Source organism: Convolutriloba macropyga, chromosome 12 (assembly GCF_964194025.1).
Source record: "Convolutriloba macropyga chromosome 12, txConMacr16.3, whole genome shotgun sequence".
Classification (NCBI taxonomy): domain Eukaryota; kingdom Metazoa; phylum Xenacoelomorpha; order Acoela; family Convolutidae; genus Convolutriloba; species Convolutriloba macropyga.
Genome location: NC_134479.1, coordinates 45,293,469 through 45,318,129, shown reverse-complemented (window position 1 = coordinate 45,318,129; position 24,661 = coordinate 45,293,469). Strand labels below are relative to the sequence as shown.

The window sequence follows — 24,661 nt, the reverse complement described above, 5'->3', positions numbered from 1 at the left end:
TGCCTATTTCTTCCAGTTTAATGTTTTTTGTTGGTAATTTTTTGTCAATAAGGAGCATTTTTGTATTTGTCGATACTTTGAAATTGCACTTGAAGGCTTGACAGGGCAGTTTTTATTTAAACAAATTATACAAAACTCTAATTCGTTAAAGATTTTTTCTTAGTCTTTTTTTAGTTTGTTGTTTAACGTTTCTCTGCAAGTAGTAGGTGGGCAATTGATCTAGCCAAAAATATAACTAATTGATTTCTATGAGTTATAGATGGGAAGCTGCATGTTATCTTTTTGTAGAGAATTTTGTTGGGATTTTTAGAGAATATTATTTTTGATTTTGTCCTTTATCAAGTTTCCAGTTCTCCATTCTTTTCTTTGTGAATTGGTTACACCGTCTGTCGATTGGTAACATGCTGGTGATGCATCTGGTTAGTGAGAATAGTCAAATTTCTACTTCGAGTCGTTTCCGGAATTCTTCCGGCTATGTTTTATTTTTGTCAAAGGGAATAAATCATTCAAATGGATGTAAATTTGATTCCTAGGTGTAAGTGTGCGTTAATGATCAGAGAAATAAAAACGCACAGGAAGGAGGTGAAGTGCGTTTCTATTACATGCTCGAGCAACCTAATAAAGTCTTCCTCCACGGTCTGCGGCCTGGCTAAAGTCTGCCTAAAGTCTGACCATTAAAGAGCTAAAGTCTGATCATGACTGACTATGGTCTGTTTGAGTCTGATCATCAACGTGTCAAGAACTTTTCATTAACCATTCAAAAAGTTTTCCTTAACGCTTTGAAAACTTTTCATTAACGGGTAAAAAACTTTCCATTAACGAGTTGAAAACTTGTCACTAACGCAAACTGCCTACAGAATTCAGGCGAACTCATAGAAACTGAAAAAATCAGATTTATTTAAAATAGCGAATAACTTGAATAAATAAAGGCATGATTTTTTTTCTTCCAAAAAGTTCTCTTCCAAAGTTTTCTTCCAAATTCTCTAAAGTTTTCTAAAGTTTGTTCTCGGGATCAATTACTTCAGCCGTCTGGCTCTTGTGAAATGTCCTCTGTGTTTAAGTGAACGAAAGATTTAAATGTATCATGAAGATAGAATCATGGGTCATCCAATTACGCCTGAAGACATGATGAGTGCCAAGATAGAGGGGTAATAATTGTAACGACAAATCGTTGAAAAACAGAACAAGGGTGGAAATGCTGTCATTTCTCAGGTTGGGAAAAGTTTTGAAGGCGGGAGGTGCGAGAGAGTTGACTAGACTTTTCTGGAAAGATATCCTGTTCATGGACTCTGTAATTATCTGCCTCATTTGGAATGGAATGAAACTGTACTCTAGGCTGATGAAGGTCAGCTCTGTCACTAGGAATGGATAGGCATCTCGAACCTGGGGTGCACTTGTGTGAGGCACAAGCTATCAACAATGTGTCCACGTTTATTGAGAAATCTATATGTGAAATCTATTTCCACGTTTATCTATGAGAAATCTATCAATGATTGTATTAGAGCAATCAGGTATTAAAAATGTGAGCTAGAACAATTCAGGTAATCAAAACATCCAGATAAAAGCAAATCAAGTAATAAATTGCAAAACTAGTAACTGGCTTTTAATTTTTACTTACTATCTCGGATATATTATTTTCAATATTTTTAAAATATGTATTTTTAAATCGAGCCAAAAACGAGCTCTTTGCCAAAAACTAGCTAAAGTCTGATCATGGCTGATTTTAGTTTGGATGGGTCTGCCGAAAAACGAGCTAAAAGCGAGCATTTTAAAAACGATCAATAGTTTGATCATTAACAAGCTAAAGTCTGATCATGGCTGGTTTTGGTCTGGTTGGATCTGATCATTAAAGCGCACCTCAACCTGGGTTCTACAAGGTTAAGTTAACGATAAAACGTTGTCATCTGTTTTTATTTTTGGCACTATTAAAAATCTTTTTGCACTATCATTTTTTGTAATTTTAATGCACTCCAAAATAAGCTTCTAGGGCTCGGGTTGAAGTTTCTTTGATTTCATACTGACCATAGTCGGTTGATTTCTTAGAAAGGCTCTCGTAGGAAAACAAAGAAATCATAAGTGATGCGGTGATTTCGGGAAGAGGGGAAAATAATGAGGAATTCAATGCCCGGGCCGAGGTGTCAACGCTAAAAAACGCAAAATTATGTAAGATTGGCGTTGAATGCGTTCAATTTATGTAAGATATACGCTTGAGCGTAGATCTTACATAAATTCAACGCATTCAACGCCAATCTTACATAATTTTGCGTTGAATTTTGGCGTAGATCTTACATATTTAGCGTTGAATTTTAGCGTAGATCTTACATATTTGGCGTTGAATTTAGCGTAGATCTTACATTAATTCAACGCATTCAACGCCAATCTTACATAATTTTGCGTTGAATTTTGGCGTAGATCTTACATATTTAGCGTTGAATTTTAGCGTAGATCTTACATATTTAGCGTTGAATTTAGCGTAGATCTTACATAAATTCAACGCATTCAACGCCAATCTTACATACTTTGCGTTGAAATTTGGCGTAGATCTTACATATTTAGCGTTGATTTTTAGCGTAGATCTTACATATTTAGCGTTGAATTTAGCGTAGATGTTACATGAATTCAACGCATTCAACGCCAATCTTACATAATTTTGCGTTGAATTTTGGCGTAGATCTTACATATTTAGCGTTGAATTTTAGCGTAGATCTTACATTTTTAGCGTTGTATTTAGCGTAGATCTCCCATAAATTCAACGCTTTCAACACCAATCTTACAACACCAATATTTTGCGTAGATTTTTGGCTAGATCTTACAACTTTCAGGTTGAATTTTTTGAATTCCATTTCAGACCACTTTATGATTTCAAAAGTTTTTCAAGTTTTTTTTTCAAAAAGTCAATTTTTTCACTGTTTCGACACCGATACTTCACAGGTTAGAAAAGCGAAGTCAGCAAAAAAACCATTTTTTAGTGCTCTTTTATAGTTCAAAATCCATTTGAGAACATTTTACGACTTCATTTATGACTTTTTTTTTCGAAAAATCATTTTCACTGTTTCGACCCCTATGCTGCAAAGGTGAGAAACGTGAAATCAGAGAAAAATCATTTTTTAGTGCTCTTTTATAGCGCAAAATCCAATTGAGAGTTTAAAAAAGTTAATTTTTCAAAAATTTAATTTTTAAACTGTTTCGACCCTATACTGCACAGGTGAGAAAAATCACTTTTTAGTGCTCTTTTATAGTGCAAAATTCGTTTCAGACCATTTTTCGATTTCAAAACTTTTTCAAGTTTTATCGAAAATTAAATTTTTTCACTATTTCGAAACCGATACTTCAAAGGTGAGTAACAAGAAGTCAGAAAATATCTTTTTTAGTGCTCTTTTATAGTGCAAAATCCAATTCAGACCATTTGAAGATTTCAAATTTTTCAAGTTTTTTTTCGAAAAATTAATTTTTTACTGTTTCGACGCCTATACTGCACAATTGAGAAAAATGAAGTCAGCAAAAAATAACCATTTGCTCTCCTACGGTGCAAAAACCATTTCAGACCATTTTGGGAATTCAAATTTTTTTCAAAACTTAAAAAAAATTAAATTTTTCCCAGTACTTCTCACATGGTAAATGCGGTGAATACGTTGAAATTATGTAAGATCTTGGCTAAATTCAACGAAAAATATGTAAGATCTAGGCTAAATTCAACGAAGTATATGCAAGTTCTACGCTAAATTCAATGCAAAATATGTAAGGTCTACGCTAAAATCAACGCAAAATATGTAAGATCTACGCTAAATTCAACGCAAAATATGTAAGATCTACGCTTTATAACGATTGCGGCTCTTAAGGAAACCAAAATAAGGTGGCGCAAAGGTAGAAGAGGCGACAAGTAAACAGGAGGTCAGTGCTTCGAGTCCCATACCCAGAGTTCTACGCGTTGATTTTTTGTAAGATCAACGCTAAATTCAACGCAAAAATATATAAGATCTACGCTAAATTCAACGCTAATTATGTAAGATCTACGCTAAATTCAACGCTAAATATGTAAGATCATTGGCAACTAGCGTTGACAAGTTGGAAAATTCACCGCCATTTCTTACATAATTTTGCGCTGAATGCGTTGAATTTTTGTCTTTAAATTCAACGCATTCAACGCAAAATTATGTAAGAAAATTGCGGTGAATTTTCCGACTTGTCAACGCTAGTTGCCGCTGATCTTATATAATTTTAGCCAAATTCCTCGGCCCGGGTGTTTGTTTGATCATGAACTCTAACTTAGTGGAATATAATTACCTGACGCTAAAACACAGCAGTGAAGAAATTAGGTCATAATTCTAAACAAACGGTTCATTATTTGCTTTAAACTGAGGCCCACTGTCAAGGTTTCCATTCTGAAATTTTGGAACTTTCCGAGCAAAAGGAGTGCAAACAGCCATGGGATTGTTACATCTCAAATTGTGCATATTCGCAGGTACAAGTTTTGACCTTTTATAATACGTTTTTTCTACCGCCACATTGATTTGTTTATGGAAAAAATGGATATATACTGTGCCTTTCCGCATGCATACTCATGGACCCCCCCCCCATTTCCCACTTTAACAGACGCTCTAAGGTGAATTTGAATCAATTGTAAAAATTTAGGGGTCTTTCCCATTATAGCCCCCCCCCCCCCCCACGAAATTATAGCCCCCATCATGGTATGTTTACCATGGTGGGGGGTTAGGTTATCTGACCACTAAGCTGGGGGGGGGGGGCGAGGGGCTACAATGGGATAGTCCCAAATTTAAATTCAAACCTACAACTCTAGGATTATATAATAGTTTTTTCTGATTTTGAGCTGTGAGCGTCTGTGAATCCTTTTGGCGGGTCTTTTTTGGAAAAGATCAGTTTTTAAACGCCGAAAAATTTTTCCAGCAATTTTACAAAAAATATTGTTGTAAAAGTTCATTTCTTACATAAAAAACACTCAGAAACACTCAAAGCACCAAATTTTGATACTTTTTGGAATAGGTTTAAAAAATTGAATAGTTAAATTTTAGTTCTGTTTAAGCATTTTACTTTCAAGTATTATGCAAAAAATATGGAATCCTATGAAAATATGGAGCGTAGATCCTATGAAAAAAACTCAAATTGGGACAGAAAGAAGAATCAACGTAAATTTACTAAAAAGAAAACGCTAAATTTGGCAGTTTTTGCAAATTTACTTTTCAATAAATATGGTTAACAATAAAAAGGATGCCAATCCTGATTGCTTCGGCTTGACCTGAAAATCAAAATTCAAAAAAAAGCATTCTCAGATTTTTGCGGGATTTTAAAGAATAGAAATTTTTACAGTCCAAAATCCTTCGATCAAGCCGTGGCATAGCGCAATAAAACCAAAACAAAGATTGCAAGAAGTTTTGCAAATTATATCTCTTGATTTTTGATTTTTGCAAATATCTCAGATCATGACAACCAACGGTTGAGGTCCTTTTCTTTCTCCTATTGTTTAGTCTAGTTTAAACAGACTCTTTCAACGGGGAAAAACCGAGAATCACAATAGTCTCTAAGAGGTGAAAAAGGCACTAACACTTTGGCAAATTTTGTCTCAGGCGCTGAAAACTTTCGAAACGCTTGACTCAGACAAGTACTTAAAGCTACTACACACATTGGATTCAAATTATATATGTAATGTAATATCTTCCGACTACTATTTTAAATTCGCTAAACTATGGATTTGTTTCTTCTGAAAAGTAGTTACTTCGGAAAGTAAAAAAATTACCTTTTTGTTTGAAAAAACAGGATCATTTAATCGGATCAGAATTGGGTCACTTATTTTGCGACATTTAATTTTTTTTCAATTTGGAGTAAAAACTGAAAATCGCTGCATAAGTCAGATTCGTTTTCTAAGTCATACCGCGATAAATTTTTAATTAACAAGTTGCAATGAAATAAATTGGAAAAAAATGTAAACGAGTGAAATAATTTTTAGTACTTAAATTAAGTTTTGGATTGCTATAACTTTCATTAGCACAGAAATGCGTTGGTCGAATGACTGAAATATTTTGACAATTTGCTGAGGTATTTTGGAAAAAGAAAAACTGGATACTAAAACAATTGCACTTTTCAGGTAACTAATGTTTGCTTAAATAAAGAGAAAAGGAGAGAGAGAGAGAGAGAGAGAGAGAGGGAGAGAGAGAGAGAGATAGATAGACAGACGGATAGAGAGAGAGAGAGAGAGAGAGAGAGAGAGAGAGAGAGAGAGAGAGAGAGAGAGAGAGAGAGAGAGAGAGAGAGAGAGAGAGAGAGAGAGAGAGAGAGAGAGAGAGAGAGAGATACTCAATATTCCATGTTCAACTATTTTTTTCCAAAAAAATATTTTGAAAAGAGTTGGATAATTGTTATATTTGACAATTTTTATTACCAATTTTAAGTTTTAGATTCGCATGAGCGAGTGTTTGGAAAAAGTTTTCCGGTTTTCTATTGCCTTTTAATTCATTTTTTGAAATTCGACAATTTACGCCTCCTTAAGTTTTTTAGTTTTGGTCTTATTGTTTTTTCTTGATATCACAAAAGTAAATGTTTTCTTTATAAGCAAAAAAATTTATATAAGGAACTGTCAAAGTTTTAAGCTTTTAGAACTTTTGCAGTCATCATTGAGGTTTTTTAAATAACTTTTTGATTCTTATTTAGTTGAGGAAAAACACCTTTGCAGCTTCCATATAGTTTCTTATCAAGTTGGGAAATTGGGTTTCGTCTCAATTACTTTGATAGATTATTCTCTCTTGATTTTGGAGCTATGTTATCTTTATCATAGATCGATGCGCAGTCAACGCTTCATTTTTTCGCTATAAAGCAAGATCTTTTAAGCGACAAAGTTAATATTTTTTCTAGTTTAGACTTGTCTGGAAATGCTATTTTTTACTAATCGCGGTTGAAATCTGTTGTATCGTACGGTTGATGAAATGGTAGTAAGGACCAGTCCCAATAAGCGACAAAGTTTATCACATTTTTTCTAGTCTAGACTAGTCTGGAAAAGTGTTTTTAATACCAATCCCGGTTGAAATCTGCTGTATCGGATGGTTGCTGAAATGGCAGTAAGGACCAGTCCAATTTAGCTACAAAGTTAATCATATTTTTTCCAGTCTAGACTAGCTGTTTTTTAACTCCAATCCCGGTAATAATCCAATATACCGCACGGATGATGAAAAGGGAGTAACCGGGGTCGAGGTTTATTCGTAAAAAATGCGGTGAAAAAAAATAGTTTTCACCGCGTATTTCTTCCTCTTTTTTTGCGGTGAAAGCGGTGAATCGTAGTGAATTATTTATTTTCACCGCATTCTCGGTATTCTTACAAAAAAGACGTTTCCATACACGGGTTCGCATCTCCTACCTCCTGTATGTCTTCAACTCTTTATTCCACTGCGCCAACTGTCACTTACTTCTATCAATTTTCTTGTGAGTTTAAGTAAACGTTGGAAAACGAATGCAGTGATTTTTTGTAAGAAATGCAATGAATTTTACGGTGAATTTTGATAAAAATGCGGTGAAATGTGGTGAATATTTTTTTCACCGCATTCACCACATTCACCGCATTTCTTACATCAATTGGCCACAAGAAGTTGATGCGGTGAATTTTTGTAAGAAATGCGATGAAATGCGGTGAAATACTTTATTTCACCGCAATCACCGCATTTCTTACAAAAATTGACCGCAGTCACCGCATTTTTTAGAAAAAATCACCCAAAAACCTCGATCCCGGAAGGACAAATAAAAATATTTTTTCGTTTCACCCAGCATGTGTCACAATTAATTTAGATTAAGGAACATCATCGACCAAACTTGAATGCACGCATTTAAGAAGCCGATTTTTAAAATACTAACACCCACACCCCCCCCCCCCACACACACACACACACACACACACACACAAACACACATTAAATGACATTTTGGCACCTTTATAATTATGTATAGTTGTAGAAATTGTAGTCTGAGGGTCAATTTCGGGGGAAAGAGGAACAATGAATTATTACAAAATGAGAAAACAATGAAACGAAATAAAAACAAAAATAATTGAAGACGCAAATTTTTACATGTACATATGCGGTATGAGCTGCTACCATTTGTTAAATCTAAAACAAAATAAAATTATATCGAAAAAAGCTTTCGCAAGTAAAATTTAATCGGTAGTGTAACCTCAAAAAAATGCTTCAGAAATGCTACTGGAGAAAAAAATCTCATGAGTACATTTTTACTGTCCAATTAAGATCAATTTTACTGAAATTTTTAGCTCTCATCTTGACAAGTGCTGAGTCTCAATTGCCAGAAAGAGACAACTTCTTTAAAACAACCCCACCTTCTCCTGAATGGGAATCTCTAACATTCTGGCTCTCGTTGGGTGTGGGACTTTACGGTCAACTCTGCCGTCAATTCAGGTTATAATTCTATCGAATCCCTCTTCGGAAAGACTTAAGGCAAATATTTAGCGTATTTCGAATGACATCTCTAAAATTGAATTTTTTTATTAAAAACATTTCTGGTCTTTGGATGCGCTCGAGGAATCATTCGTTTCTTTGAGAACAAAATGCTCCCCAGATTGGTTCCCTACTTGAGAAGACCGCCGAACAAAAACTACAAAAAAATTCTAAGAAATATTCGGTACGTTTGGTTTCATACGTAGCAAAGCATCTGTACGTTCGGTTTGTTCGGTTTGTCGGTTTCGAATGTAAGAAAGTTTCAGTATCGTCAATTTTAAGACATCTGTTGAAGCAATGTTCAAAAAACAACAATGCCTATTCATGTTTGAGATATGGCAATCGAATCTCTCTTTCGTTTATAAAAGAAGATACCGAATATCTCTTACGTTTCAAAAAGACGATACCAAATTTGTCAGAAACGATGATGCCAACTAAAAATTTCTTAGGCTAAAAAACCGACGATACCGACGATTTCTTATGTCTAAAAACCACAAATTTTTCTTCTAGGAGTCCCATAGAATTGCATTAAAATTTCATTGAACGTTTTAAAATGCCCTGCCTGATTCCCTGAGTAACAAATCACTCCCTGTGTTATATTCATATGCGCCCAAATGAAGAATTATAGTCTTTTTTGATATCACTATGGTCTATCGACGGGATTTCTCGTTTTGGGGAATTTTGATGATCCAAATTAAGTTATTAAAATTTTACTTTTTAAGATTTACTTTAATCCATAAATGAATACCAGATTGAAAGCCCACCAGGTGAGCTTAAATTGATCGCTATCTGAAAAAAATCTAAAATGACATTTTATTTTCACTTTTAAGGTTGAGTGATACGCTTCATTAAAAAAATTCCCCTCGTTTCAAATGTTTTTCAAATAAATATATTTTCATTTTCTATCTTCAAACAGTATATCTTTGGTTGTATTTCTTAGACATCACAGAGTCTTCTGAAGGGATGAGATTTTGAACGTCGCTATTTTCTGCCAAAATTAATGATTTGTAGATTGTTTTGGCCTAAATTTCATTAAAATCAAATTTCTTGAATGCAGTTCATTATTAAATGCAACTTGACAATTTCTGCCGAATATTGCTATAAATTTCAGCCAGAAATGCTAGAAACTTCGTAGCACACCATATGACAAAGTAACAAGAAAAATAGAGAAACTTTATCAACCATGATATGATACGAAATGATAAGATATGATATGATTATGATATGATATGATATGATTTGATATGATATGATATGATATGATATGATATGATATGATAAGATATGATATGATATGATATGATATGATATGATATGATATGATATGATATGATATTGTAGCAGTAGGAATACTGAACGTACACCTTCAACCAATCAGAGACTGAGAAGACACTTTTCTCTTTCAAATAGAGAGAACTGAACTTGCTATAGTCAGTCTATTAGTTAGTTAGATACACCATGTGTATACCTTTGACTCCGGTGCTACACTTCTTGATCAACGTAATATTAGTAATAGAAGTTATCTCCTTGTGTTTTATAACAGAGTCGGTTAGTCTTAGAGATATAGGTAAGTCTACTTCGCGCGCAGAAATAAGTAGCCGTAGCTCTATATACCTTAAGGCTGTAAAAGGAGCCCATATCGGGTCTGCCTTAACTGGTGCGGCCAGTGAGTTAACAAACTCTAACCGTAAAAAGAACTCATATAAAACACCCTTTTTTCTGCTTCGAAAGAAACCTAAAATTAGATTAAATAGCTAGTTAATTCTTCTTTATTTAAAATATAGAAAAAGGGAAACACTATCCCGCAAAAAGTAGAATCACTATCTACAAAATACAAAACTATGCACCATGGACCAACACCCTCAACAATCATCATCTAATTACCAAGCACACTCTGACGAGTTACAGCTCGTAGTTCTGACACAACAGAACCAACGTTTAATGAAAGAAATCTCTCCCTTTGATATTGAACAATATCAAAACCACGACGAACTAAACATTCTATTAAACATAGCAAAACAAATAAAGGCACACTATTTTACACTAGACCAACAGCCATTTTTTTCTTTACCAGAGAAGGCTTCACACCTTTCACGGACTGCTTTTCTCTCATACTTAATAGAAATTTACGGAAAACAACTCACAAAAGGCTCGATTTTATTTATTTGTGATCCACTTACAAACAAATATACCTCTCTTATATACGATACACTATTCCATCCACTATCAGATACACTATTTGAGTTCCTTAACGGAATATACACAGAAATACAACCTCTAGACAGAGAGGTGCTATTTAATAAATCTTCATTTGAATTCTTAAAACGTCTTGCAACGGCGTTAAATACAAATGCTTCACAATCTCGTAAAGAAAGCGTACATAAAATTGCTCGACAAGAAGTCGAATGGTTTAATAAACTCCTTGAAGTCTATATCACTTCCGCAGACCTAGCGGAAGAAAATATTTTGGATACACTTACACTTCTAACCTGGTATTTTCATAGATTTTGGAAAAGTAAGACACATTTTCACAGCCAGGCAACACATTGCGGAGGCTTACCCCAATATTATATCGAAGTTACCTGAAATGCTACAGTATATATATGATAAAGGCTGGTTCCCAGATAATTTTGCAAATATACCAGAAATAACTTCGGAAGCAATACAGAAATTATTACTAAATCGCAAACACATACAAATTACAAATTATAACGCGTAAACACAACCGTTCACTTGTACTAATATTCCTGAAAACACAAATACTTCTCTAGAAGCCTCACCAACAGAAAATATGGACACAATAATACTTAACCAACCACCAGATAATAGAATGAACGAAACTACGGCGCCGATTTTAATTCCACCCTGCTTGATGATAGAACACTTTTTTCGTCACATGCAGTGAACACAATAATTGATCTCGAAGATAATAATAATAACAATAATAATAATAATAATAATAATAATAATAATAATAATAATAATAATAATAATAATAATAATAATAATAATATTAATAACAATAATTACCTAACTACAAATAATACAACTGATACTCATCTGTATCAGAAATATCAAAATAGACAACCGATAAATTCGACTGAATTGACACAAAATTCAGATCCACCAAATAAAGCAATTCCGCCTTTACCGAATGTAAATACGCCTTTACAACGGCTAAATAGACAAAAATCAGTGCTCCTTAATACACAACCAGTAATTCTAAATAATTCGACTCAACCCACAACAGGGGCTAACCAAAATATTCAAATTACCCCACAACAATTTGTGAACATAGTTCGACAATTGAACTCACAAAATGCACAGCAGACAACCAATGCATCAACCCCGTATTATTTACTAGCGGCATCCACACAAACGCCGTCATTTGTCGTTTGTAGGAAAGCACCCATGATGTATCCCTACCTCGGAGGTTCAGTGCCATTGCAACAGTCTTTAAGACCGTTCGATGGTACTGATCCTACATACACCACGGAGGATTTTTTAAATTCTATCACAGCAAATATGGTAATGACCGCAGGACCAGAGCAGACTGATTCACCATTTCACGAAGCCTGGATCCTTAAACGGATTGCCATGATACAAACGGCCCTAATAGGACCAGCTCAACAATTGTTTTCACATTTACCATTAGACATAAAAAAGAACTGGCAAACCTTTTGCCGAGAATTTCAGAAAACATTCGATAATCAGCAATCGCAAACACAAGCGAAATTACTCCTTGAAAGCATCACACGTGCTTCAGGCGAACAAACAAAAACACTCGCACTCAGAATTGAACAAATGACTCGAAAAGCATACGTTAATAACGCTCCAGATATGAGAAATGCACAAATGAATGACGCACTAGTCAAAGCACTTGATTCCCAACTAGCTAGAATAGCACTAAAAAAGATCGCAAACCACAAATCAACTGCATTAGGACCACAACTTCCATTCGCACAGTTAGTAGGAAAAATACACCAAGAAGATATTACACGTACACATATTGATCGACATAAATTGAATACGAATTCTACTACAACACCATCAATAAATGATCTCTCCTATGATATAGATAATCTTACAGTAGAAGATATTCAAACAATGGAACACGATATCGCTCATGGTATAAACGTAGTACGATACAAGTACTCAAATGATACAAACTCTAAAGGAAAACCACTTTTCCTGAAATTTTGTAAAAAATGATCACGTTCAGCACATAGTATCTCTACATGCCCTAACAAAAAGTACACAAAACCGTTAGAAAAACCTAACTTTCACAAACAAAAATTTAATCAAGCCATGAAAGGAAATCAAAACCTTCCAAACAGACAAGTCACATCGAATAATATGACTGGTAAACCACTACCATTCTCATATCGCTCTCGTAGTAATAGTAGAGAGAACATAAATAATTCTAGACACAGAAGTCCACATAAGTTCTCACAGAACAATTCAAAACCATACTATGGTAATAGTAACTTTAAACCGCCTAGTAGACATGGTTCACCGTATCCAAAACCAAAACTTAAATAATAATACAAATAATTCTAGACCACAATCACCCTACAATAATAGAGACGGGAATCGTCATCGGCGACCGTTCTCACGAAATAGACTCCGAAACGTCCGAAATTACATTAACACACTACTAGATAAAGAACAAACGAAAACACCACGTCCCACACAGAAACTACTGATACACAAAATGTTTCAGAAGAAACTTTACTCGAACAACAATTTAATGATTTACTCTTAGAGTTAAATCAAGAAACACCAGATAAATATTTTAACTGTCAGGAAGAATGTAACACTCTCACCAAAGAATACATTCTCTCAACTTCTTGTAAAAGTAATATCTGGGTACTACCACATACGATGTACACACCAGAAACGCCAGACCCTAAGAGAACAATCTCTCCACCACTTTTGGAGATAGACTTCTTATTGGATTCTGGTGCCACTTTAAATATATTGAATAATGACACTTGGAAATTAAAGAATATCACAAATTACAACTAAAAGCATCTACATTTGTTCTCTCAGCAGCGAACAACTCTAAATTACAATCGAATGGGACAGTAAAACTTACACTGTATCCGGATGTAACCGAGAGTAAAACTCTCAGAAACACATCCTTTACAATTATTTTTCACGTCACAAACACGAAATTTAACATTCTCGGAACACATTTCCTAGAAAAATATGTTGATTTGATTAATTGTTCATCCCACACCCTAGAAATAAAAGATGACCGTGAAACGAAACAACTAAAATTTTATGATTCTTCCACTAAACCACCACCATATTATTCACGATTATTCCCGGTAATAGGAGAGAATTCATTATACCTCCAACCGGCAGAACACCGAATTTTAACATATTCTTTAACCGCATATGAATGTAAAAATAAATATGCAAACGGCACTATTCTCCTTTCCTTTATACCAATACGTAAAAATATGTTTTTCTCCATAATGGATATAAACAACCTTGAACATCCATACCAATCCTTTATCCAAATACTAATACAAAATCCCCTTTCACACCCTTTAACTCTCACGAAAGGAATAGTTGGCTATGCACAACAAGATGTTTCAATGAATGACTACCACACCACCAAATATCGCGTCAATGAACTCACAGAATTCATAGATGCATACACCTCAAATTACCTTATGCAAGGAACATCAGAAACACTGAAAAAACTCTACTGTTCAAATTTACTAAACAACAAGAAAAGGAATATAAAAATCAACAAAAAAACTTTCATATATCGTTCGACGTCTCAAAATTCACTCAACTAGATAGAGAATTTCTCACCATGTTTAATTTCAAAAAACACAAAATTAACACAGTCACAGTTCGAAGAACTGGCAGAACTTCTTATAAAGTTCAAACAGTGCCACGCTACCTCCAAATTTGACGTAGGTAAAGTTAAAGTTGAACTAAATCTCCCTTTAAAAGCAACAGCAGTTTTTAAGAAACAACGCGTACAACATCTTCTGGACATACTCACAAACTTTGATATTATATCACCAGTAAATACCGATTCCCTCACCACGGGAAACACATTTATTAATACAGTAATCATCTTCAAGAAAGGAAAATCACTTAAAATTGTTTTAGACGCTCGTCAATTAAATACAATGATTGATGAGACAAAATGTAGTTGGCCTATGGAACCGATCCAGATAATACTAACACGTATTAAAGGACCTATTTTCTCTATAGCCGACATGAATAGCGCATACAACCAGATGCCTCTAGATAAGCACTCACAGCGGCTAACAAATTTTGTTATCGCTGTCCAACAATACTGTTTTAAAAGACTGTTTTATGGTATTTCAATTGGCCCAGCAGCTTTTTCCTCTTTTATGAGTAGTATTTTTAAACCATTAATCCGAAGAAACAAAATAATAACATATCTTGATGATGTTTTCATACAAGATACAACAACAGACACAATGTTGCAAACACTTAATGAATATCACACCATCTTAGCAAACGAAAACCTTAAAGCTGCACCAGATAAATCTTTCTTTTTTTCTTGTTTCTGTTAAATTTTTAGGTCACCAGTTACAAAATATTCATATTCACCCTTTAAAATCTAAAATTGATGGCTTCTTAAAGCTACACCACCACAAAATAAAAAAGAGATTCAAAATTTTGTTGGATTTCTCACCTTCATTTCAAAATACATCTATAATCTCCAATTTATTTTAAGACCTTTTTATCTCCAACTCGGAGATAACACAGATTTTAAATGGACACCCGAACTACAGCAAACATTTGACAGAAAAAAAAGAGCTCACAGATGGAACACTCCGACTCGCAATCCCAAACTCGGATAAACCATTCTATATCATCTGTGACGCATCCAATTATAGTATAGGAGCAGCACTTCTCAAAAAAGAATCAATTTGGGAAAAGGGAACTAGTATCCGCAAATTCTCGTCTATTTTCGACCACCGAACTTAGACTTCCAACAATTCTCCGAGAATGTTCCGCCATAATTTATGCACTCTCAGAAAACGAACTTCTAATACAAGTTTCCAAACACCCAATTATCCTATACACAGATCATAAACCAATTCTTTTTTATTCATTCAAAAGATTAAACCAAATCATCGCGTTTATAAATTCCAACTAATACTGATGAAATTTCCAAACTTACACATCGTTTGGACAGAAGGTAAAAACCTTTCACTTCCCGATTTACTTAGTCGCTCACTAACGACTACAACACAAGACGAACGTCGTCTTCGAACAGTAGAAATACCAGAATCTATCAAATTCTTCATGACACAAAACTTAAATACACAACCCATACAATGTAACTATGATGTATCAAAAGAAAATATTAACTCAGTATCAAGAGAAACTACAATAGAACCAACACATTTTCCGATCTATCTACAAATTAAAGAAAATTATTTCAAAGTACAATTAGAAAATTATCTTTACCTCCCTGTAACACAACAGGAATTCTACACAAAGGCACAACCAATTGATAATTTTTACCAGAAACGACACCAATGTTTTAGAAATAATTACCCTCCCCCGGAAAATTAAACTATTATCCAACACACGGATGTTACAATCAATACAAATAAGACAGAATTCTGTTGCGCACTAATCAAGATCCAAATTATGCAGAATTATTCAATATCATTAAGTTCTCACTTCCACCTATGGATGATTTTATACCAAAATCCCCGGAAATATATAACTTCTTCTATTCAGAAGAAACAGAATTAACTGATACCCTGCTTTATGAAGCTCAACAACAAGACCCGATAATTCGAAAATTACTACTTTGGAAAAAATACAAAAATTTACCTAATATCCCCTCACTCACAATCCGCGCAAATAAAGGACTATTACACTACTATAGACGTTTTTCACATCTTAGTATTAATCTAAAACCAATAACCTCTTATATTACATAAGAGAAACACAATCACCAAAAATCTGTCTACCACTCTCTCTTTTACTAACTACATTTCATAATGAACACTCACATAATCTTTCAGGTCACCCTGGTTGTGAGAAGACTCACGCCACAATTACAGAAACATATTATTTTCCAAATATTAAAACATGGATAGCAATACTTACACAAGATTGCTTGAATTGCCAAACGAGCAAATCCATGCCAAACCTCTTAATAGCACCACAACAGCCATTTCTTGAAAATTCTTTCAATGGATACGAAAAGTCCAATTTCGCCGTCTTCGGATGGAAACTCTTACGTTTACGTCATCGTAGACGCTTTCACACACTTTGTAGTACTCCACCCTTCACACAAAAATGACGCCACCAATGCACTCAGTCTGTTATTTGACCACTGGATTGCAAAATTTGAATACCAGATATTCTAGTAACGGATAATGGAAAAGAATATATTAAAGGAGAATTCACATATATCTGCCGTACATATAATGTACAATTTAAACCACGCACACCATATGCACCGTGGTCTAATGGACTCGTAGAAAATAGTAATTGCCTATTAAACACATTTCTTCGTACAGTCCTTGACACACAATATGCACTTGGTCACAGAAAGTAAAAGTTTTTCCTTTTGCATTCAATTCACAGGTTAGAACCAACATGAACCTTTCACCCTATGAGCTTGTATTTGGTCAAAAACCAAAGAAATCTATAATGTTCAATCTATTTTGCACTACAGATAGTTTTGGAAATTGTAAACCAACAAATAATTCACCTTGTTCTTCCCTACCACAACACACACATACTGAACATTTAGGTCATCACCCACAAATTAAAAAGCTGCAAAAAGGAACCTTTGCACATTGTTTTCTAAATCGCGAAAAGCTACACTCGGAAGTATATAATGAAGTACATAATTATTTGAACCAAAATAAACATCTACGTTCTTTCATTAATCGCCCTTTTGGAACGGCACAACCATTCAAAATAAATACTTATGTTTTAATAGTTAATAAAGCCACACAACTTGGTATTTCAAAGAAAATCCAACCAGAAAAAATTGGACCTTATAAAATAACTGACATCCCTACCCTGGTTACTTATCAACTAGAAGATTTTTCTGATAAACAAATCACCCGTCATAGAAGTAATATCGTACCATATTACCCAAAAGAGTTATTCGTTCAAGAACAGATGGCTAAATATTTTTCGGATAATTCTCTTTTAAGACTTCACCCTAAAAATCCAACGATACCTAAGTCGAAAACTGTCTCGTTCAGTCTAGACAACCCAGACACACCATTTACTGATGACCCTTTACCATCGCCACCTTGTAACCTGTCTGAAACTCCGGAACATACTTCGGGAAACTACACTACAAGGAATACTCGTCTCAGACAACAACCGACAAAAGATTACAGAGTACTTATACCACCATCCAAAATTTCGGCTCAACGAACACAAAGCCACCGATAACCACCTACAATATGAACACACTCAACGGACAAAATAAAACTTCTCTCGCTTTCTTTAGCCGACTACAAATTAGCATAACACGCTAAACACCTAATGAATATAAATCTAGTAAAAATACAATTCCCTCGTTCTCCAACACGAAAGACATAAATCAAATAGTTCTTTCAGCCCTACTCCCCCTAATACAATTACTCTGCCACAAGCCGTTAATTAAACCCCTCAGTATAGTAAACAAAGAACACGGACTATCTTTTCACCTGCTACCCTAGCAGAACCACAAAAACCCTTCCATGAGGAAATGAAAAGAAGGGAATTTCAGGTTGTTCCCCACGATGATCACGAAAAGGAAATTAACTAACAATTAAGTTAATAACCGAGCAACAGATCGGTCTGGGAAGAATTCCCTAATCTCATTTATTTGCCAAGATCTGATTCGGTAACTTTTTTTCACCCGAATGAAAAGTCGTGGCCAGCCTAAATCATAGTCTTGCTCTCTCTCAACCTAGTTGGCTCTCTCTTGTCTCTAGAATTTCTCTCTTCTAACCTCATATCTTCTCTCTACACTATAACTAAACTTTAAATTTTTCTCATTTCTCTTCACTCTCTCTTTAACTCTCCTCTCTTTTCATTTTCTCTCCTAATCAAAACTTAGAAAAATTTCTAAATTTTTCTACACATTCTCTCCTAATTCCAAAAGAACTGTCTCACAGCACAGTTCTTCCATCTCTCTGAGTCGAAACAAAGCTCAAACAACTTCCTACTCTTCAAATTGTTCACCACAGCTCTCTCCAAAATAAACTTTCAGTCTCACAGTACTGAAAGTCCAAACTCCGGATCGAATCAACAATCTTCTTCTCAGTCACACAGCACTGACTATTTTGCCAATAATTCCTAAACAGGTATGCAAATAACTTCTCAAAACAGATTGGAAGTATTATTTAGAAGAACACCATACGCTGATACGTTTAGATATATTCAAAATTTTAAACCTAAACAGGTTCGTTTTCAGGATATATTTTATAATCTAGATCACATTTTATATTCACACACTTGTTGTGAATGGGTTTTCTATTTTAGAGACTTTGATAACGAACATATAGCTCTCTTTTATCTCCCAATTTTTCCACCACAAGCAACAGCAAAACTTTCAGAACTTCTTTATACGGATATTGTATACACACTGTTAATCTTGACGCAATCCCCGCCTCTTACGATATCAAATATATTAAAGATCTTCTCCGTTTGGATGAAAAATATCAACGAATCCTTAAGCAACAACCAGACAAACATTAATCAAATCGAAATCACCTATCCACAAGTAATCTATTCATTTGAAAGGAAGGACTATACAATCACTGAATTCTTATCAGTATTTTCTCCTGATTTTTTAGATCTCACCTTTCTACACAATGTCATCCCACCAGAATCACCCTTCGCAGCAGTCCGAGTAAGTGTACCTACTTTAAATCTACTAATAATCGTTATTCCTACCGCATATAATTGTCAAATATACTATTGCGATAATTGCCCTGCACTGGGCCCGTCACTTTCGTCACAATTGCGTCCTCTAGTCAACAACCAAACATTAACCCGAGTGCTCCCCCCGTATTAGAATCACCTAGTTGCTCATACAGCGACGCTACAAAACAGTCGACCCCCAAAAAGTCATCATTTAAATTCTTTAATAAAAAATCACAAGCACAAGAAATCGAGGAACAACTATGCTCAGTCATTACTACTACCAAATCTTCAGATAGACCTCGTCCTACTGGACACTCTCCCCCACGTTATCCCACAATCGGTAATCCCCTATCCCCCCACCAAAGCCAAACGCAAATACACCAGACACAAATACACCACCAACAACAACAACAACAACAACAACAACAACAACAACAACATAACCCCCAATTAACTAAATTACTACTACCATACTCTGGTCTTCTTTCTAACACAACACTCCCACCCCCCACGTTAATTCCAGCTCTCCCACGAGCACCACAATCTGAACTTTTAAACTATTCAAACACCCCTGAATTCTCCACTCAACCAATAAATTTTGCTAACACAGACAAAACAAATAGCTCTGAATTGCCACAACCAATTCACACGGTATCTCATCTACCAGAGACTCCACATGATATCAGCTTACTGTCTGATACTTCTAATTCTGATTTACTCAGTTCACAAATTTATTCATCTACTCCATCACAAATTGCAAGTAATCCTTTTAATCCACCACAGGGACCGGTAACTAATGTTGAACGCTTGCTTTCACAAGCACACTGGAATCACTCATTTAATATAGTCAACTCATCCCCATCTTTTCAAACTTCTATACCCCTTAATTTCACAGGAACTCCACCAATAATAGCATTAAGCTCATATTCGGCAACACCAGATCCTGATCAACACCTCCACCACTGTATTGGTAAACAACCAGATACTACTAGAACTTACCCCACCATACCGTTGAAACTTGATCCAAAATTCATTGTTCCCCCTCCCGCCCTATTTGGAGACCACAATGACGGTGAACAATTACATAGTTGGGCTAAACAAAGAATTTCTAAATCATATAAAATCACACCTGTTCAAAAACAGAGAGCACACGATCTCTTAAAACAATCGAAAATCACTTTTTCAGTTGAAATTGTTGTTGAACAAGAAAAAATTATCTTCCACCCACAAGCTGCGGCTCCACCTATTTTTAGTGTTAAAACAAACCCTTCAGCATTTATTTGTCAAGAAATCCACTATAAATTTGACAGATACACAAATAACAACGCAGGATATTTTGTTTTCTACAATCCACACTCTGGACTCTCCTACACATGTCCTATACAAATTTAATTTTAGTCTTGACTATTTTATTCATTTCACACACACTCCCAACTAAACCTCCGATACAAATTGACCACCAAAACATTTCAACACCAAAAACAGGCATACAAGACTTTGTAGTCACACATTATGACTGCTCACCAAAACATATTACAAATATGAAGTATTATAAACTTAATAGAATTGTGAATGTAAGATTAAGCCAGCAGATTTCAAATCCTCCCAGCACAAGTACAAATATTCTCACAAATTAGAACAGTACAAGTCAGAGCTTATGCCATTTATGCAAAACTTAATGACAAGGAAACCTTCTGTCACAAAACTTCACTCAAACGAGGCTATAGGTTTGATCACGATAATTGGTATGTTAATAATATGGAAAGACCTTTCTTCCCCACAGAAATTGAAGCTCGTAGAGAACTTACACGCATTGGTTTAATACATAAAGATCACTACAACCCACAAAAAAAACAGTTTGATGTCTTTGACGACCCTCACTGGCAATCCAGAATTGATGAAAAACAAGGTCGATTTCAATTTGACCGCTACAGACCCTTTGCTTTCCAACACGATAGCATGGTCTACAATCCAAATGATCACAATTGGATTCCAAATGCCACAGGTAATCCTTGGGGTAACTGTCCCGGTAAAAATCCACAAAACGAATATCATATCATCCATACACTAGGATTGTCACTTCAATTAACAAACGTCACCCTCACTTTTGATGTTGCCTCAGAACACATGTATTACGGCAAAGACCGTATTAAATGTGATATTGATAGAGGCTACTGTGAACCAAATCACGCTTTTAAGGCCACAGTAATTTGGGGACCACAAGATCACTGTAGAATTTTTGATTTTAGAAGACGACGTGCACGTATGATTAAATTCCAGAACAGATATTTTATAGAAACACTCGAAAATAAAGAAACTAATAAAGTACATGAACACGAAGCACACATGTATAGTAGTCGTTTTCAACGACACTTCTATGATGAATCCGCACTATCACGCTTTCGCTTTGAAGTTCTCACAAAACCCATCCTTAAATGTAATGAAGATCGCCCTTATTATGCTACACAGTATCAAGACATCTTCATCCAGTACCAAGAAGGTTTTAATTTTGTTTCTGGCACCCCATCATCTCATTTTGATGATATCCACGTAATCGGTCTTAACAAACCACCCCCTATAACACCCTACACGAAAGCGAAAATCAAAAATGGGTATGTAATTCCCGAAGAGACTCAAATCTATCGCAAATCCAAAAAATTCGAGTTATTTCGCAAACAAAATTGGTTTGGCGCAGTACACCCTAATGTCCAAATCGATGCGAAACTCGATTACATGATTAATCGAGTCTTGCTCGAAATGGATCAAACAAGCTTGAATATCTAAAAAAACTTTGCGATCTCGATCGAGATCTTAAACAAACTGCATTTATACTACTAACACAGAAATTCCCTCTAGTAGGTTATATTATCAACGGACAGCGAAACGCATTTGCCGCACTTAAAAGCCAAAATGTTATTTCATTCTATCAATGCAAAACAGTTCAGTCACCACTTTATATAATTAAAGATCAATGCTTTGAACGTATTCCTATTTATTATCAAAATAAAGTACAATTTGTAGATCAAGTCACCCGGAAAACCTTCCCTTGGTCTATCAAAGCACAACGTAAATCAGATAATTTTGACCAGCACATCTCACTAGATGTAGACGGCGATAACACATATCGCTTAACACCCTACCCAATTAAAGCACACAATCTTGTTAAAATTTTCACACCCGCTGAAGTTGATAATCACTTCACCCACGCTGAATTTACCGCGCAACCACTTGGTATTTACAGTCGACACGACTGCACAAAACCTGTACATAAAATGCGTTTTAACCAATTAGTAGATGACGAAGCGGAGAAATTTGCAGTAAATTTTGCAGATCTTGCAAAACAAGCACAATTACAAGCACAATTTTCACGCCTTCGCACAGTATATCACGACTACGTTAACAAATTATTTGTAAACGGCAAAGAATTCACTATTCGACGCCTAGATTGGCAAGATTTAATTAATGGCAGTTATTTAAAAGAATCCCTTATTGGAATCTTTGGATACCCTTGGTACGTATTAAAAGAAATAGCCATAATCTGGACAGTTTTTAACCTACTCCAGTTCATTTTTGGCTTATTTCGCAATGCAATTAACGCCTATAATCTCAAAGAACTTGTAGGATCTAATATCACATTAGCTAAGATTATCACATCTGGATTTTTTGGAATCTTTTCACAAACAATATTCCATGTACTACAAGCCGATACTACAAATTATAAACCACCTTCACCTAAGAAAAGACGACGACACTCAGTCGAAAGTGGCACACCGCACTCACATCATGAATTGAATCAATTACACAGAAAATTTGAAAATTTCTACAAGAAATTCTCCTTCCCTGCACACAATAATTCAAATAAACACACCTCTACTTTACCAGTATCTATTTATCAATGCTATGAATCACCCGTAATACAACAACATAGAAAACCTGATTTTCAATATTTACAGTTACACACTTTTCAACCTAATCACCGCAAACGATCTCATACCGTTTCTATCTCACAAGATTCTTTTGAGGATGATCCTCCATACCAAGAGATTGACATCCCAGAAGAACTAGTTTTATATCTACCAAGTTCGCTTGTTTAACACTTTAATTGTTTTAGTGACTCCACAGCAGTCCCTCTCTCCCAGGAACAATCACCGATCCCGCCAAATGTCGACCCTACGGCATACGATCTCATCATGCTGGAGGTTGATGATATTTTGCCTTCCCCCCTCACTCCGTTGGTACTGCAACCTCCAGTACCCGAACCCGTTTGCGAAATGCAGACACCTGCCCTCTTCACGATGGCACAATCATCACCACAGCCATAGTCTGTGGACACAGCAACTTTTGCACGGGTGAACCCACTGCCTTCACCCGCCACATCCTCTAGTTCAGGCGATAGTGATGGGAATTCACCATCGAATCTTGGAACAACCAGCTCGTCACAAGAGCTACTACTCCAAGGTAGTCAACCACCACCGCCAGTTTCCTCGGCAGATTCAACACACACAGCGACTGTGCCTCACTCGTCACAGTCGCACCTTCCCTCTTGGGCGGACGAAGTGGAACAATCGGGTCAGTCCACGCCCGATACAGTCGTCCCCAATTGGGCAGTCTCAGGAAGGATTCCTGGACCACAGCCACGCTCACAGCCGTTGGTTTATCCACCACCAGTCTTCCAGACGCCCCCCAACACCGTCCACCCGTATCTTCACCACGGTACGGGCCCGTCATTCCCCCTCTCATGCCACAATAGTCGTTTGTACAACCACCGTACCATCAGCCCACCTCCACGGACAACTACCAGTGCATAGACCCATCACCAAGGAGACGACCTCGTGCCACAAAGCATGAGACCTATCCTGCTCGCTCTCCTCAAATCGAACCTGGCCAATCACCGGCAAGATACGGCCAGAGTTCCTCACGAGGCTCACAGCCCTCACCCTCTCGGGGAAGAGTAAACCCATTTGCGACGACACAAGGCATCCCTCACCGCTCTCAAGGGCCTATTTTCCGTTTCCATGAGTTCACTAACCCCTTGGAATAAATCACCCTCCAAGGAATTCATGTACCGGAGCGGATCAATTACACCTCTACCCCTCCTCAACATACTCTGAAACCAACAGCTAGTTCCTGCTCACTGGGACAGCTGGAAAATGAGTATGTCCAGGAAGGAAGGGATCAGGACCTACCGTTGGAGTGTGCCCTTTTCCCCTCAATCCTCGCTTCACGGAACGCTTTTGGCATCAGTCAAAGTACTTCTTTGCTTTGGCTGATAGGTCAAATGACTACCTTAACACATTTTTCTCACGAGACACGGC

At 35.9% G+C, this 24,661-nt stretch overlaps 1 protein-coding gene across 1 annotated transcript in view; it reads left to right on the top strand.

The window, feature by feature from the left end:
* Positions 1–4,335: 4,335 nt before the first annotated feature.
* The window catches only part of LOC142351213 (uncharacterized), a 47,074-nt gene continuing 26,748 nt past the window's right edge, over positions 4,336–24,661 (top strand). Inside the window, exons 1-2 of the mRNA XM_075403342.1 lie at positions 4,336–4,462; positions 8,264–8,408. Of these exons, the coding sequence (XP_075259457.1) occupies positions 4,426–4,462; positions 8,264–8,408 (182 nt within the window). The 5' untranslated portion in view covers positions 4,336–4,425. The remainder of the gene's footprint in view (positions 4,463–8,263; positions 8,409–24,661) is intronic.